We start from the raw sequence: 17,105 nt of genomic DNA, 5'->3' as shown, positions 1-17,105 counted from the left end.
TCGGTCAAAAATCACGTTTGTTGTATGGGAGCCCCACTTAAATCTTTATTTTATTCTGTGTTTAGTATTTGTTGTTATAGCGGCAACAGAAATACATCATCTGTGAAAATTTCAACTGTCTAGCTATCACGGTTCGTGAGATACAGCCTGGTGACAGACGGACGGACGGACGGACGGACGGACAGCGGATTCTTAGTAATAGGGTCCCGTTTTTACCCTTTGGGTACGGAACCCTAAAAAAATGGCCGCAAAAAAAAACTGAACCCTTTGCACCACAAGTATCACATCATAACTTTATTAACTCAGGGCATCTCAGGGTGTCTTCCGCAAGGTCGTACTCCCTTACCATTACCACCACTCTCGCGTTCCCACCCTCGCCAGTCGCCACCCATGCTGAAAAAAACTACACTTTGCATCATATAATCATCATTAGTAGGTACGTACATTTATTTATTACCCAAGGTCGCATTCTTACACTTAGGTACCATCACTGGGTTACTACAACTGTACTTTCAACCCTCGCCATTGCAAACAGTGCACCGATGATGCAAAAAAAAACTGAACCTTTTTGCATCATAACTTGCTCACAAGTATCACATCATAATTATATTACCTCAGGGTGTCTTCCGCAAGGTGGCACTCTCTTACCACCACTTTTACTCGCGCTCCCACCCTCGCCAGTCGCCACCATGCCGCCGCGCACCGTGCTCGTGTGCGCGCTGCTCGCGTGCGCGCGCGCCGACGCCGCGATCAGCGCCAGCGATCTCACCGGTGTGTGCTAGCTTTAACAACTGGCCAATTTTTTAATTTTTATTTGAAAAGTGTGAGTTTGTTGTGCACTGGAAGTTTGTTTTGTCATTGTTTGGATTTTTTTTTAATTTGGTAAAAGTGAGGAAAATTATCCGTTTTTTTTCACGTGAAGTCTTTCTATAATAAGGGTTTTTGAAAACATTAATACTCTTACTTAAGAGTCGATTTTCCCCTGTAATAGCAAAAAATAGGTGTTTGCTTATTACCTACTTATTATTATACTAATAACATGTTGATGTTACATCTAATGTGGTGTTGTTCAAATAACTATGACCTACATCTTCACCTCTCAGACTATGGTCAATCTTTACAAAATCATCCTGTATAGATATTTACATTTGGTTCATTTATTCTAACATAGGTACATATGTATGTTCCAATTTAAAAGCTAAACCTTCGGCACAAGTGTTGGTATCACTTAAATTTTCAAAATTAAATATAACGATTAAAACATAATTCATATTTACTTTCATAGGTATTCACATCTTACATCAGCATAGTATTAACGACTGCTCTTACGTGTAATGTAAGACACAATAATATACTTATACAGACAGATGCTCTACATATTTTTTTGCAGAATTGTAAATATAATTAACATGAGTTTACAAATATTAAGAAATTGGCCAGTCTCATGATATTATACTAGTTATATAATAAACATATGTAAGGATAATAAATTGGGTAATGATAAGTACGAAATGTGATGCCATCACAATAATCATTAAAATTAGCGAAACGGCAGGCAATAGAGCGTTAAAGTTTAAGTCGGTTTACATAGTGCATTGGGTCATTTGGGTCCATTGCATGCATGTACATGTAGACCGTAGCAATACTTCATTTAATACCCAACGTATTAAAATTGCTGGCAGTTTTATTGCCAATAAATTAATAATATACATTGATTAAAGAGATGGTGAATAACGTGATTACTCAGATCATAGAATAGCTTTCGACAATTCTTGTCATGCGTTGTAAATTGTCTCCAAGACACTGGCTGTTGCTGCCCGCTGAATGACTAACAATAAGTTTAAAAATATTTAGGTATGTCGAATTTCCAACGAGATGTGATAAATGTGTGAGTGGACACTCAACACAGGATCTGACGTGATTTAAAACGAGACGTACATAGATTTATAAATACACTGGAAATAACCCATTGAGATATAGTTCCATGACTTCCATGATACCGCAGACAGTTTGGCGACGCAAAATAGTATTTGACTTGTTGCTCTTCGGTGAAGGAAAACATCGTAAGTCGTGAAGAACCTGCCTGCATCTGCAAAGAAATTTAGGGAGTGTGAAGCCTCTGGTCTAGGTACCCTCATTTACATTTAGGGTAACGGCACCAGTGGCCAGCCGGGTACCAGTGGTCAGCCTTTTGAGCCGTTTATTGGTCATAAATATCTGGTATATTCGTTTAAACAAATCGCGAGTACTCAAATAGGAGCTTTGATTCCTTATTGGTTAATACGTCACACGACAAGTGCGGTGAGGGAACGGGGGGAAGAAATATACTCGTTCATACAGGTGCTGTTTGTCGACGAGTGCAATAGTGTCATGTCGGCCATATTTTTTACTGCACGTGGGGTTCTCTTAACAGGCAAGAAAAACTATGTTTTAATGTTAAAAGTTATTGTTTTTGTTAATGATTGGTTTATTTATTAGTTTATCTATTAAATTGCATTATATTTGAATGAAAATATCAATATTTCACTTATAAATTGAGGGGGCTGGCCACTGGATAACACTTTTTTCCAGAAAATCCAGTGCCCAGCCCCCCACGGCTGACCTTTGGGTTATTCGTTTATTTTATTATTTTCCAGCCAATGCGACCGTTAGGACCGTTAAATTTACATTTTCAAATTTAGTTAGGCATGCCCTAGTCAATTTAAAGTAAAACCCAGTAGTCAGCCGCATTTGAAATAACGTTTTAATGCGGCTGAGCACTGGGTTTCGCGGATCCAGTACTCAGCCATTGACCTTGCTTGGTACGTCGTCGCCAAAAATATGTCCACATTTTTAAACCCTATCTCATTGAAATAAGGTTCAAAAGTGTATACATATTTTTGACGTTACTATACATAACTATCATTTTGCTGTTTCCTGGTCGGTATATGACTTTGTTTATTAATGATAATTAGATCTGCATAGACTCGATTAATTATTTTTTACCGAATACCTACTAGGAACATAATTATATATTACCTGATTTACCTCATTAATTTTTGACGGATTAATTATTAGAAAATAAATATTGCGATTCTTAGTTTGCAAGAATAATGTTAGTTAATTAAGTACCTATGGCCAACAAATTTCGTGTCATAAGAATTGTATGTACCTATAAGATTTTTTATTTATTAAATAAGTAAACAAGTAGGTAAATAATACATATGTATATGCAAAAAAATTATAAACTAAAATTAAAAACTACAACTACAATAACAATAACTAAAATAGTTCTACATGACATAAAAGCTCTCCAAGGGGACTCTACGTGTTGAATCTGTGTCCCCACGCAAACCTATCAAAAAACCGGTATTATAGGCCCGTGATATCCAAGGAGATACAAATAAACTAAAATAGTAATAAAAAATAGATATTTGTATAACATCGTTGATTTTGATATATGCAAAAAATTATAAACTAAAATTAAAAACTACAACTAACTACAATAACGATAACAAAAATTATAAAGAAAAAATAAATATTATAATATCGTTGATTTTGATATAAATATTAGTGATTTTGACCTAATTATTATGAATAGTTTATATAGGCTGAGTACTGGGTACACAGAGGCTGCTTACTGGATTTTGGAGGCTGACTACTGGAGAAAAGTGCCATTTTTTGTTTAAACTTAATTAGAGATATTATAAAGAGGATTGTTATTTTTTTAAATATTTTGTTTTAAAACTATGATAAACAATTGATCTAACCATGTCATTTGTTTAATTATCCGACTAATCCTGTAGAAATGCCGAACGTTCAAACTTAAAAAAGTCGTTATAAGGCTGACTACTGGTGCCTTTACCCTACTAGGATTCTGGATTTGTACCTCACATGTCGTTGCGAATGCCACCTTGGTCCGACTAGTCACTGCTATCCTTCATTCGTAATAAATGTGGTGGTTTCTTAAAGTTTCTATTGAAATCTAGAGTGTCGCTAGGAGAGAATCTAGCGTGTGAGGTCAGATCGGAGGGCCTGCCGTGAACATTGTAAAATATAATTTTCCTTATCTGACTCTCGGTCGCTCTTGCGGCGTATTCGAGTGATAACAGGCAGTTTTTGGATTTTCGACATCTCTGCAAGACTATATTGAGAGCTAAGTACAGCCTGCACGTACGCCTTATCATTAATACTTAAAAACATACATCGTGTCTACTGATGTGATGTCGAAAAGTTTCCGAAATATCCACATAGAAAAATTTCGGAAACTTCTCATACTTATGTGTTTCCTTAATTTAATATAAATATCTGGGTGACCGAGCTTCGCTCGGAAAACATAAAAAAACTCGAAAATGCGCGTTTTCCGAGAGATAAGACCTAGCTAGATCGATTTTCCGCCCCCAAAAACCCCATTATAGCAAATTTCATCGAAATCGTTAGAGCCGTTTCCGAGATCCCCGAAATATATATACATATAAACAAGAATTGCTCGTTTAAAGGTATTAGATCTTTTTCTGCAATTTCCGAGTTCTTTTCCAACTTTTTTTAAACTGTAAACTAGCGCATCTGTACCTACTCTGTAGAAAGGCCCCAAATTCGTATTTACTGCAACGAAAATTTGGGTAGCATAGTGGGTAGCATAAACACCTTTCCTAATTACCGAACTAATCATCAAATTGAGTATCATATACGTCACAGTGTACAAGTATACCTAGTTGAAGTTTTTGGCGTAACCAGCACCTTTTCAACGGTTACCTAAGTTTGCTATTGTGTTGTATGTTGTGTTATGTGAGCTGTCATTTGCCGCTCGGGATTCGTGATTTCTTCCTGGCGCTGCAGGTTTTCCTATACCTAGTCTATAATTGTATATGTTTACGCTATTAGACTAATATTATTAGTGTGCTAATATTGTTCGTAGACTAACAATGTTAGTTTTAGAAATGAGGATTGACACCCAAAATATTAGTGAAAATACTGGTAATACCTATGAGGCAGTGTATTAGGGACCCAGTTATTACAAGCTATTAAATTCAATATTAACTTGTCTTCTATCTATAAATATGGTACCAGAAGGTCCATACGAGAGTACGGATATGATCTAGAAGATTCTATCTTCTTCATTCGTCACTCTCGCATTTCCATAAATATATTCGTTAAGTGTCACGATGACATGATAAAATCGTGACCGTCTTAGACCCGCTTTATCCTAAAAGTTGTAAAAGTAACCTTCACTCTCGAAAAAAGAACAAATAATGACACAAGTTCTGTAGACAAGGTAACGGCTTATTCGCAGTGCTGTAGGTAACGGCTTATTCGCAGTGATCTGTAGATTTATGTTATGGCACAATTAGGTTCAGTAGCCTCATACGGCGTGAGTATGTGTCGTCTGATTTTCGGTATGAATGTCAAAGTCATTTGGTCAACTGTAGCAGCCGATATTGCAGGAGCTCGTTTCTCAAAAGCTTGTAACTTGTAATACAAGTGGAAGTTCTTTTTTTCTAACATAAGCTGTCAAAAAGTGACATGCCCCAGGGACCCAGATCGGAGGACTTACTAGTCCCTCGATCTTTGATAGGTCTTGTAGTTGAAAGAGGCAAAAGGAAGAAAGGATGAGACTGAAATATATATTATTTAAAATAGTATCTAGACGTATGTCGACGGAGTTCTCAAACGAGTTCCAAGAACACGGAAATTTCTAAAAACTTTCTAAAGTACAAGTACACCTTTCTTAAGTAGTAAAATTACCTCAATATTTATCAGAAAATTCCGAGAACTTTCAAAACTTGTTATAACCTTTTTGCAACTGGCAAATGAATAGGTCATTTTATAGTAGGTACCTATGATTAAATCGTTGCCATCTTTCCTGTAGACATCGCTGAGTTAAGAAAATCTAGAGCTCATTTTTACGCTGCACCCTCAAGGCGGGATACCTACATTTTTAGGGTTCCGTAGCCAAATGGCAAAAAACGGAACCCTTATAGATTCGTCATGTCTGTCTGTCTGTCCGTCTGTCCGTCTGTCCGTCTGTCTGTCCGTCCGTATGTCACAGCCACTTTTCTCCGAAACTATAAGAACTATACTGTTGAAACTTGGTAAGTAGATGTATTCTGTGAACCGCATTAAGATTTTCACACAAAAATAGAAAAAAAAAACAATAAATTTTTGGGGTTCCCCATACTTCGAACTGAAACTCAAAAATTTTTTTTTTCATCAAACCCATACGTGTGGGGTATCTATGGATAGGTCTTCAAAAATGATATTGAGGTTTCTAATATCATTTTTTTCTAAACTGAATAGTTTGCGCGAGAGACACTTCCAAAGTGGTAAAATGTGTGTCCCCCCCCCTGTAACTTCTAAAATAAGAGAATGATAAAACTAAAAAAAATATATGATGTACATTACCATGTAAACTTCCACCGAAAATTGGTTTGAACGAGATCTAGTAAGTAGTTTTTTTTTATACGTCTTAAATCGCCTAAATACGGAACCCTTCATGGGCGAGTCCGACTCGCACTTGGCCGCTTTTTTAGTAGACGGGATATATATATATTTGTACCAGACGCCCTAACCAAGGTGACAATCGCTTGCGCTTCGCTATCGAATCGCTTTGTGTCTCTCTATCACTCTTCCATATTAGTGTGACAGTGACATTTGCGTTTCGTGCGCTACGGAGCGTTAGCGATTGGCATGTTGTCTACGGGGCCTGAGTCCATAACTTTTATTCTTTTGTCCACAAAAGTGACCTTTTTCTAAAATGTGTTTGACCAACTCCTTCATTAATCCAAAGTGCCATTTCCTTAAATTGTGTGATGCACCGGTCTAAACAGTACGATTTATCTAGTTATGCTTTTATTAGATAACGTCATTCTGTTGTCACCGGCAACCTCAGAGTTGGTCACGGTGGAGTAACCGTTGCGTAACCGCGAAACCCAAACTACTAAATCGATGAAAACGTGAAGATACTATCTCGATTGATGTTGCCATCTTTAAGTGTTTGGTTAGGTACATATAATGCCTGACCGTGGCATTCCACTGCGACTCGTACATTTTAAGCAGTTTTTAGGGTTCCGTAGCCAAATGGCAAAAAACGGAACCTTTATAGATTCGTCATGTCTGTCTGTCTGTCCGTCTGTCCGTCTGTCCGTCTGTCCGTCTGTCCGTCTGTCTGTCCGTCCGTATGTCACAGCCACTTTTCTCCGAAACTATAAGAACTATACTGTTGAAACTTGGTAACTAGATGTATTCTGTGAACCGCATTAAGATTTTCACACAAAAATAGAAAAAAAACAATAAATTTTTGGGGTTCCCCATACTTCGAACTGAAACTCAAAATTTTTTTTTTCATCAAACCCATACGTGTGGGGTATCTATGGATAGGTCTTCAAAAATGATATTGAGGTTTCTAATATCATTTTTTTCTAAACTGAATAGTTTGCGCGAGAGACACTTCCAAAGTGGTAAAATGTGTGTCCCCCCCCCTGTAACTTCTAAAATAAGAGAATGATAAAACTAAAAAAAATATATGATGTACATTACCATGTAATCTTCCACCGAAAATTGGTTTGAACGAGATCTAGTAAGTAGTTTTTTTTTATACGTCATAAATCGCCTAAATACGGAACCCTTCATGGGCGAGTCCGACTCGCACTTGGCCGCTTTTAGAAATATGACTTAAATTGAGTAGGTAATTTTATTGATCCCCGACGCAAAAAGAGAGGTTTACTTATATATTTGACGCCAATGTCTGTTTGTCTGTCTGTGGCATCGTAGCTCGTCAACGGATGGACCGATTTCGATGCAGTTTGAAGAGTATCATGCAGCTCTTTTGCAAAATGATGTAAAGCATTTTTGGCATTATTGGTTAAAAATACTAATAAGTAGCATCGCATTAAATCTTAAACTTAAGAAGAGCTGTATGTAATGCTAATGTAGTGTGGGTTAACAATTTAGCAACAAAATGTCAGTAGGCAGGTTTGTATGTACCTACACTTTAGGTAGCTACCATATAGGTACCTATAGTTACTTACTGCCTGCAAAAAGCTTATTTCGTAAGCCGCATCGCGCATAATTTATAACTACTTAGTCCCTTATTACAGCCTGTGCGAGTGACATTACAAATAAGTGAGACGAAATCAAAAGATTCTGGGTTAATTTTATATTCCGTTGGCACATCGCGATTCCTGTACGAGTGTTTAATATTGCCAAATTCATTCTGTCACGTTTCGAAATGCTTACTTGCATTAGTGTTATTTTGATCACTAAGTACCTATATAACAAGTGCCAAATAAAAATATCTGGGGGCACGGTAGTGCCCCCGCCAAGACGAGCAAAGCGAAGCGCAAGGGCACTACCTACCTTTTCTCGAAGCGCTTCGTCGTTTTTTTGAACCCTCTTAACTTGGGTTTGGATTATACCAGATAAACAAAACTCTCGGGATATGATGTCAATAGTGGACTTATTAAGCATAAAAATAAAAAATTATTAGCCCCTAAGGGGGTGAAAAGGGGGGTCGAATTTTGTATGGGAGATCGATAACCGCGGAACCGATTTCGTTGAAATGTGGTATGTAGATGAAATTTGGTATGTAGATAATTATTGTTATGGGGAAGGATATAAAATAGTTTCAACCCCAAAATCACCCCGTAAGGGTGAAAAGGGGTAGAAAAAGGCGTTAGGGGAAAAAGGGGGTTGAAGTTTGTATGGGGAATCAGTAAAAAGCAGATTGTATATAAAAGATGCCCCCCAAGTACGTATTTCAGGATTTTTAATAGTAAATCACCCGAAACCCTTTAAATCAGAAGATTGTCATAAGCAACTTACAAAAAGATGTGAAATCCCACCAAAAACATTTTCATGTAAAATGTTGCCAAGACGAAACCATAAGGCTCGCACTGACAAAAAGTTATCAGATATCTTGTAGAGCCAAGCTTCTAACTCTACAGGCCCTACCTTCACAGACTCTACACCTTAGTCAAAATATGTGGCTTGGCCGTTTCATTATTACAAGAACTATTTTATAATAAAAAATAATGATTCACTATTCATTATTTTTTATTATAAAATAATAATTCACTATTCATTATTTATTATTATAAAATAAAGATTCACTATTCATTATTTTTTATTATAAAATAATGATTCACTATTCATTATTTTTTATTATAAAATAGTTCTTGTAATAATGAAACGGCCAAGCCACATATTTTGACTAAGGTGTAGAGTCTGTGAAGGTAGGGCCTGTAGAGTTAGAAGCTTGGCTCTACAAGATATCTGATAACTTTTTGTCAGTGCGAGCCTTATGGTTTCGTCTTGGCAACCTTTTACATGAAAATGTGTTTGGTGGGATGTAATATTCTGGATTATTTTAATTTACGGAACTGTTCCAAAGGAATGTTTTTCGTAAGAAATATTACCTACCTATTTACTTACTTACTACTTTCTGCTATCTACTAGATTCCAAAAATAAGTACCTACCTACCTTAACTAGTTTTGGGAGTATTAGTAAAATGTGTGATGAAACATGTGATTCCCAAATTTTGGCTCGCATGGTTTTATGCTCTCAAAAACGAGCATTTCACATAAATACCATAATAAAAAATTTAATAAAAAAAAGCTAGGTTAGACAACAGAACATTACGCCAAGAACATGATACGAGACGTTGCGCCGGCGCATAAACGATCCTTTTTTACCGGCGATGTAATTTTGTTGAATGCTCATTATAAATTCATATGAACTGCCTAACACTCTCGATAATCCCGTAATAGACAACACAACACAACAACAAGTGAATCCCGACTTTGCCAGTTGCTCCAGTAGTTACACAGGATTACTGTAGGAAACAGGCGTTATGTATGCTATAGTTGCCTGCGATGATGCAATGTAAGCATATAAGGATCACGAAAATATCTGATATATATAGGGTCATTGCGTCAGTTCACCGTCCAGTGCCAGTGTGTTCAAGAATTCAAGAATTGCGTATAATTTGAATAATTCGTATAATTCTTTGTGGCAACTACGCCAAGTGGACGGAAACAGGCACTGGACGGTGAACCTACGCAATGCACCTAGGTATACGATACGAGTATACATTCATAGACCGAGCGAAGCAAAGCGTTTAGTTTCAGTTTGGACAAAATGCTTTCGTATGTATTGTCGGGCTGTTCTAGATCTCTACAGGTCGAATTTTTCTACCAAGTCTTTGAAAATTTGTAAACAGTTAGGTTAGAATATTTTACATTAGTGTTTTATATTAGGTAGTGTTTCATCTACAGCTCACAGAGGCCATGGTTTGTGATGCTATAAAAATTTGCCATAAGTGCATATCATTGTTACGCAAGATTTGTTTGCTTTAAGTAATAGTTGGTAATAGTAATTTTTTATATTAAAAAAAACCGGTGCCTGGGGCCAGAGCCAAAAAAATTAAGATATATTTTTTTAGACGTAATTATCTGGTTGATAAACTACCTACTTCACTTAATTCTGATGACAGTTTAGACGTCAATAAACGTCATTGACATTATCGGATCTGCGCGTACGAAACCGTGTGAATGGATTTGGATAGTTGTTGTTGGATCTTGTAATCTATATATATAAATGCAAGTGTCCTGACTGACTGACTGACTGACTGACTGACTGACTGATTCATCAACGTAGAGCCGAAACTACAAAAGCTAGAAAGTTGAAATTTGCACACTAGGTTGCATTTGTAAAGTGTACAAGAGATAAGAAACGATTTTGAAAAATTCAACCCCTAAGGGGGTTAAAAAGGGGATGAAAGGTTGTATGGGGTTCAAGTTTTAGTTTAAGCTAGGAATTTGAAACTTGGTGAAAATGTATTATATTAAAAAACAAGAAAACGAATTTCCGCGTTTTAGAAAATTCATCCCCCAAGGTGGTGAAAAAGGGGTTGAAAGTTTGTATGGAGATCAAATATTTTTGTGAGTGTGGGAGTTGAAACTTTGTATATGGGTATATTATTATAAGACAGGAAAAGTAATTTCAGCGTTTTTGAAAATTAATCCCCTAACAGGGTTAAAAAGGGGTTGAAAGTTTGAATCCATTACAAATGCTTTGAAACTTCTTAGAAAGGCATAATAGCCGATTATAAAAAAAAGTAATTGCGACGTTTTAGGAAATTCAACCCCTAAGGGGGTAAAAAAGGGGATGAAACTTTGTCTTGGGGTGCAAATTTTATTTTAAGCTAGGACCTTGAAACTTTGCAAAAAGGTATTAAATTAAAAAACAAGAAAACGAATTTCAGCGTTTTTAAAAATTCATCCCCCGAGGTGGTGAAAAAGGGGTTGAAAGTTTGTACGGAGATCAAATATTATTGAGAGTGCGGGGCTTGAGTCTTTGTATAAAGCCATATTATTAAAACTTAAGAAAAGTAATTTCAGCGTTTTTAAAAATTCATCCCTTAAAAGGGTTAAAAAGGGGACGAAAGGTCGTATGGGGTTCAAGATTTATTTTAAGCTAGGAATTTGAAACTTTGTGAAAATGTATTATATTAAAAAATAAGAAAACCAATTTCAGCGTTTCCGAAAATTCATCCCCCAAGGTGGTGAAAAAGGGGTTTAAAGTTTGTATGGAGATCAAATATTTTTGTGAGTGTGTGACTTTAAACTTTGTATATGGGTATATTATTATAAGACAGGAAAAGTAATTTCAGCGTTTTTAAAAATTCATCCCCTAACAGGGTTAAAAAGGGGTTGAAAGTTTGAATCCATTACAAATGCTTTGAAACTTTTTAGAAAGGCATAATAGCCGATTGCAAAAAAAAGGAATTGGGACGTTTTAGGCAATTCAACCCCTAAGGGGGTAAAAAAGGGGATGAAACTATGTCTTGGGGTGCAAATTTTATTTTAAGCTAGGACCTTGAAACTTCGCAAATAGGTATTAAATTAAAAAACAACAAAACAAAGTTCAGTGTTTTTAAAAATTCATCCCCCGAGGTGGTAAAAAAGGGGTTGAAAGTTTGTACGGAGATCAAATATTTTTTAGAGTGCGGGACTTGAATCTTTGTATAACGCCATATTATTAATTCTCAAGAAAAGTAATTTCAGCGTTTTCAAAAATTCATCCCTTAAAAGGGTTAAAAAGGGGTTGAAAGATTGTATAGGGTTTAAATTTTATTTTAACCTACGAATTTGTAACTTCGTAAAAAGTTATTTCATTAAAAGAGAAGAAAACTAATGTTAGCGTTTTTCAAAATTCAACGTTTAAGGTGGTGAAAAAGGGGTTGAAAATTTGTATGGAGGTCAATATTTTTTGTAAGTACGGGACTTGAATCTTTGTATAATGACATATTATTAGAATACGAGAAAAGTAATTTCAGCGTTTTTAAAAATTCATAGCCTATAAGGGTCCAAAAGGGGTTGAAAGTTTGTATAGGGTTCAAATTGTATTTAAAGCTAGGAACTTGAAACTTCGTAAAAGGTATTTTATTAAAAAACAAAAAAACCTATTCAGCGTTTTTAAAAATTCATCTCCCGAGGAGGTGAAAAAGGGGTTGAAAGTTTGTATGGAGATCAAATATTTTTGAGAGTGCGAGACTTAAATCTTTGTATAAAGCTATAGTATTAGAACACAAGAAAACTTATTTCAGCGTTTTTAAAAATTCATCCCATAACAGGGTTAAAAAGGGATTGAAAGATTGTATAGGTTATAATTTTATTTAAAGCTAGGAACTTGAAGCTTCGTAAAAAGGTATTTTATTAAGAGAAGAGAAAACTAATTTCAGAGTCTTTGATAATTCATCCCCCAAGGTGGTGAAGGGGGTCGAAAATTTGTATGGAACCCAAATATTTATTGGAGTGCGGGACTTGAATCGTTGTATAAAGGCATATTATTACAATACAAGAAAAGTAATTTCAGCGTTTTTAAAAATTCATCCCCTAAAAGTTTAAACAGGGGTTGAGACTAGGTAGAGGGTTCAAATTTTATTTAAAGCTAGGAACTTCAAACTTCGTAAATAGGTAGTTAGGTAGTAGATTTTATTAAATAGTGGACTTGAAAATCTTCTGGGGGTTATCGAGATTATCGAGAACAATTTTATTCAGTTAGGGGCTTGAAACTTCGTAGCCAGGTTGTGAAAGACAAATCTCATGCGTTGTATAATAATTAACAAATGATTAACCGTCCCTACTGCTATCTTTTGCTGCATAATGTTCTAAGCTAATGTAGAATTTATAACCACCAATATACAAATCCACGCGTACGAAGTCGCGGGCAACAGCTAGTCTATATATATAAATGCAAGTGTCCTGACTGACTGACTGATTCATCAACGCAGAGCCGAAACTACGAAAGATAGAAAGTTGAAATTTGCACACTAGGTTGCATTTATAAAGTGTACAAGAGATAAGAAGCGATTTTGAAAAATTCAACCCCTAAGGGGGTTAAAAAGGGGATGAAAGGTTGTATGGGGTACAAGATTTATTTTAAGCTAGGAATTTTAAACTTTGTAAAAATGTATTATATTAAAAAACAAGAAAACTAATTTCAGCGTTTTTGAAAATTCATCCCCCAAGGTGGTGAAAAAGGGGTTGAAAGTTTGTATGGAGATCAAATATTTTTGTGAGTGTGGGACTTGAAACTTTGTATATGGGGATATTATTATAAGACAAGAAAAGTAATTTCAGCGTTTTTGAAAATTCATCCCCTAACAGGGTTAAAAAGGGGTTGAAAGATTGAATCCATTACAAATGCTTTGAAACTTCTTAGAAAGGCATAATAGCCGATTACAAAATAAAGTAATTACGACGTTTTTGGAAATTCAACCCCTAAGGGGGTTAAAAAGGGGATGTAAGTTCGTCTTGGGGTGCAAATTTCATTTTAAGCTAGGAACTTGAAACTTTGCAAATAGATATTAAATTTAAATACAAGAAAACTAATTTCAGCGTTTTTGAAAATTCATCCCCTAAGGTGGTGAAAAAAGGGTTGAAAGTTTGTATGGATATCAAACATTTTTTCGAGTGCGGGACTTGAATCTTTGTATTTGGGGATATTATTAAAAGACAGGAAAAGTAATTTCAGCGTTTTGTAAAATTCATCCCCTAACAGGGTTAAAAACAGGTTGAAAGTTTGTATATGGTTCAAATTTTATTTTAAGCTAGGTAATTGAAAATTCGTAAAAAGATATAATATTAAAATACAAGAAAACTAATTTCTGCGTTTTTGAAAATTCATCCCCCAAGGTGGTGAAAAAGGGGTTGAAAGTTTGTATGGAGATCAAATATTTTTGTGAGTGTGGGACTTGAAACTTTGTATATGGGGATATTATTATAAGACAACAAAAGTAATTTCAGCGTTTTTGAAAATTCATCCCCTAACAGGGTTAAAAAGGGGTTGAAAGATTGAATCCATTACAAATGCTTTGAAACTTCTTAGAAAGGCATAATAGCCGATTACAAAATAAAGTAATTACGACGTTTTTGGAAATTCAACCCCTAAGGGGGTTAAAAAGGGGATGAAAGTTCGTCTTGGGGTGCAAATTTCATTTTAAGCTAGGAACTTGAAACTTTGCAAATAGATATTAAATTTAAATACAAGAAAACTAATTTCAGCGTTTTTGAAAATTCATCCCCTAAGGTGGTAAAAAAGGGGTTGAAAGTTTGTAGGGATATCAAACATTTTTTCGAACGCGGGACTTGAATCTTTGTATTTGGGGATATTATTAAAAGACAGGAAAAGTAATTTCAGCGTTTTGTAAAATTCATCCCCTAACAGGGTTAAAAAGGGGTTGAAAGTTTGAATCCATAACAAATGCTTTGAAACTTTTTAGAAAGGCATAATAGGCGATTACAAAATAAAGTAATTGCAACGTTTTTGGAAATTCAACCCCTAAGGGATTTAAAAAGGGGATGAAAGTTCGTCTTGGGGTGCAAATTTTATTTTAAGGTAGGAACTTGAAAATTTGCAAAAAGATATTAAATTTAAACACAAGAAAACTAATTTCAGCGTTTTTGAAAATTCATCCCCTAAGGTGACGAGAAAGGGGTTGAAAGTTTGTATGGATATCAAAAATTCTTTTGAGCGCGGGACTTGAATCTTTGTATTTGGGGATATTATTAGAAGACAATACAATTAATTTCAGCGTTTTGTAAAATTCATCCCCTAACAGGTTTAAAAAGGGGTTGAAAATTTGTACAGGGTACAAATTTTATTTTAAGCTAGGAACTTGAAACTTCATAAAAAGGTATTATTTTAAAACGGAAAAAAAATAATTTCAGCGTTTTTGAAAATTTATATCTCAAGGTGGTGAAAAAGGGGTTGAAAGTTTGTATGGAGTTCAAACATTTTTGTGAGAACGGGCTTGAATCTTTGTACAGAGGCATATTATTAGAATACAAGAAAAGTAATTTCAGCGTTTTTTAAAATTCATCCCCTAAAATGGTTTAAAAGGGGTTGAAAGTTTATATTCAGTTCACAATATCAACATTAAATATATTATGTTATAGACGTAATGGCTTACTTTAGATATGTATGGTTAGTAGTTACACTATTGTCTTAGGTTTACCTGTAAAGATAGTTGTAAGTATGAAAAAAAAAAAATATATAGGGTTCAAATTTTATTTACTTCAAACTTCGTAACTAGGTAGTTAGGTAAATAGAGGACATGAAAATCTTCTAAGGGGTTTGAGAGGGATTATGTCGAGAACAATTTTATTCAGTTAGGGGCTAGAAACTTCGTAGGTTGTGAAAGACAAGTCTCATGCGTTGTATAATATTAATAATTAACAAATGATTAACCGTCCTACTGCAATATTTTGCTGCATAATGTTCTAAGCTAATGTAGAATATATAACCACCAATATACAAATCCACGCGTACGAAGTCGCGGGCAACAGCTAGTTCATAATACGAGCGTTGCGTAGCCATTTGCGGTTTGTGAACGTACTCGCTGGACCAAATTACCATGTAAAAGTTGTAAATACACGATGGAGCTAAAATCGCATGGACAAAGATAATATAACGAAGACGGTTGGTCTGTGTTCAATTGAGTCGCTTAACTTCAAACGCGGGTAAATCCATCTGTCAGATTATGTTGATTTTGGTATTAAGAAAAGGTAGTGTAGACATTTGCTAAGAGGGTCGCATGGATTTACTCGAGTTTGAAGTTAAGCGACACAATTTATGTAGAAAATTTTCACATCTAGTTAGCCTCTTGTCTGTGTTTTGATCCAACCATGTCATCTTCTGTCACTCTATTTAGTGAAATAGGGCCCTGAAATACCCTTTTTCCAAGTCCAAATGTATTACCAACTACTTATTGCAGCGATTATAATATTAACTATGCATTGGTAGCGTTTTTGTGTTGCGATAAGCAATTAAGTGAGCAAGCAGAGCGAAAGTAATCTACCTAATCATAATCAAAACAATTGAATTACGGCACGTTCTGCGACGCGACGCTCGTAGATCATTGATAATGCGAAGACGATTAACGTTCTTAGAAATCAAGGTTTTGCTATTATCTCACGAAGAGTATACCTACCTGGCCCCGTAGCCAACTTGCCAATCGCTAACGCTCCGTAGCGAACGAAACGCAAGTGTCACTGTCACACTAATATCGAAGAGTGATAGAGACACAAAGCAATTCGACGCCGAAGCGATAGCGATCGTCACCTTGGCTAGGCCGCCTGTTTATTTCATTTAGATTTATATTATCAAAATAAAAAAAATACAATATTTTTTCAAGCTAAACTTGACGGTATTGCAACGCTAAGACTGCACTGTTTTAAATTAGAGTACTTTCAGTTTAAAAAATGTAGGTACCTTACCATCTTTCATTAGGTATTTGCCATTTGGAAACCTTATTGTTAACACATTATACCTATCGCGTCAAACGTTGGTCCCTGTGACGTGCCATCAATTCTGTTTTGGTTGGCCTTAAATTAAAAAGTAATTGTACCTAGAAATATGTATACGTAATGCGTGATGGATATTATCCGCAGGAATAAACGACATAAACGCGCGTAGCATATACATAGCTCATAGTAGTTTTTCAAGATTCCCTATTCCTACTTCTTGAATAACAATGTAGATACAGATAACAGTGTGATTACATAAAACCAACACAAACCTCAAAAATATTCCGTTAAAATGATTTGATTTGTTCCCCAAGTTA

The 17,105-nt window shown here is 35.4% G+C and overlaps 1 protein-coding gene across 1 annotated transcript in view; it reads left to right on the top strand.

Moving 5' to 3' along the window:
- The first annotated feature begins 644 nt into the window (after positions 1 to 644).
- The window catches only part of LOC134657086 (nose resistant to fluoxetine protein 6-like), a 44,493-nt gene continuing 28,032 nt past the window's right edge, over positions 645 to 17,105 (top strand). The window contains exon 1 of the mRNA XM_063512639.1: positions 645 to 771. Coding sequence (XP_063368709.1) covers positions 690 to 771 — 82 coding nt within the window. The 5' untranslated portion in view covers positions 645 to 689. The remainder of the gene's footprint in view (positions 772 to 17,105) is intronic.

Source organism: Cydia amplana, chromosome 19 (genome assembly GCF_948474715.1).
Source record: "Cydia amplana chromosome 19, ilCydAmpl1.1, whole genome shotgun sequence".
Taxonomy (NCBI): domain Eukaryota; kingdom Metazoa; phylum Arthropoda; class Insecta; order Lepidoptera; family Tortricidae; genus Cydia; species Cydia amplana.
This window is presented reverse-complemented; position numbering and strand designations above follow the sequence as displayed.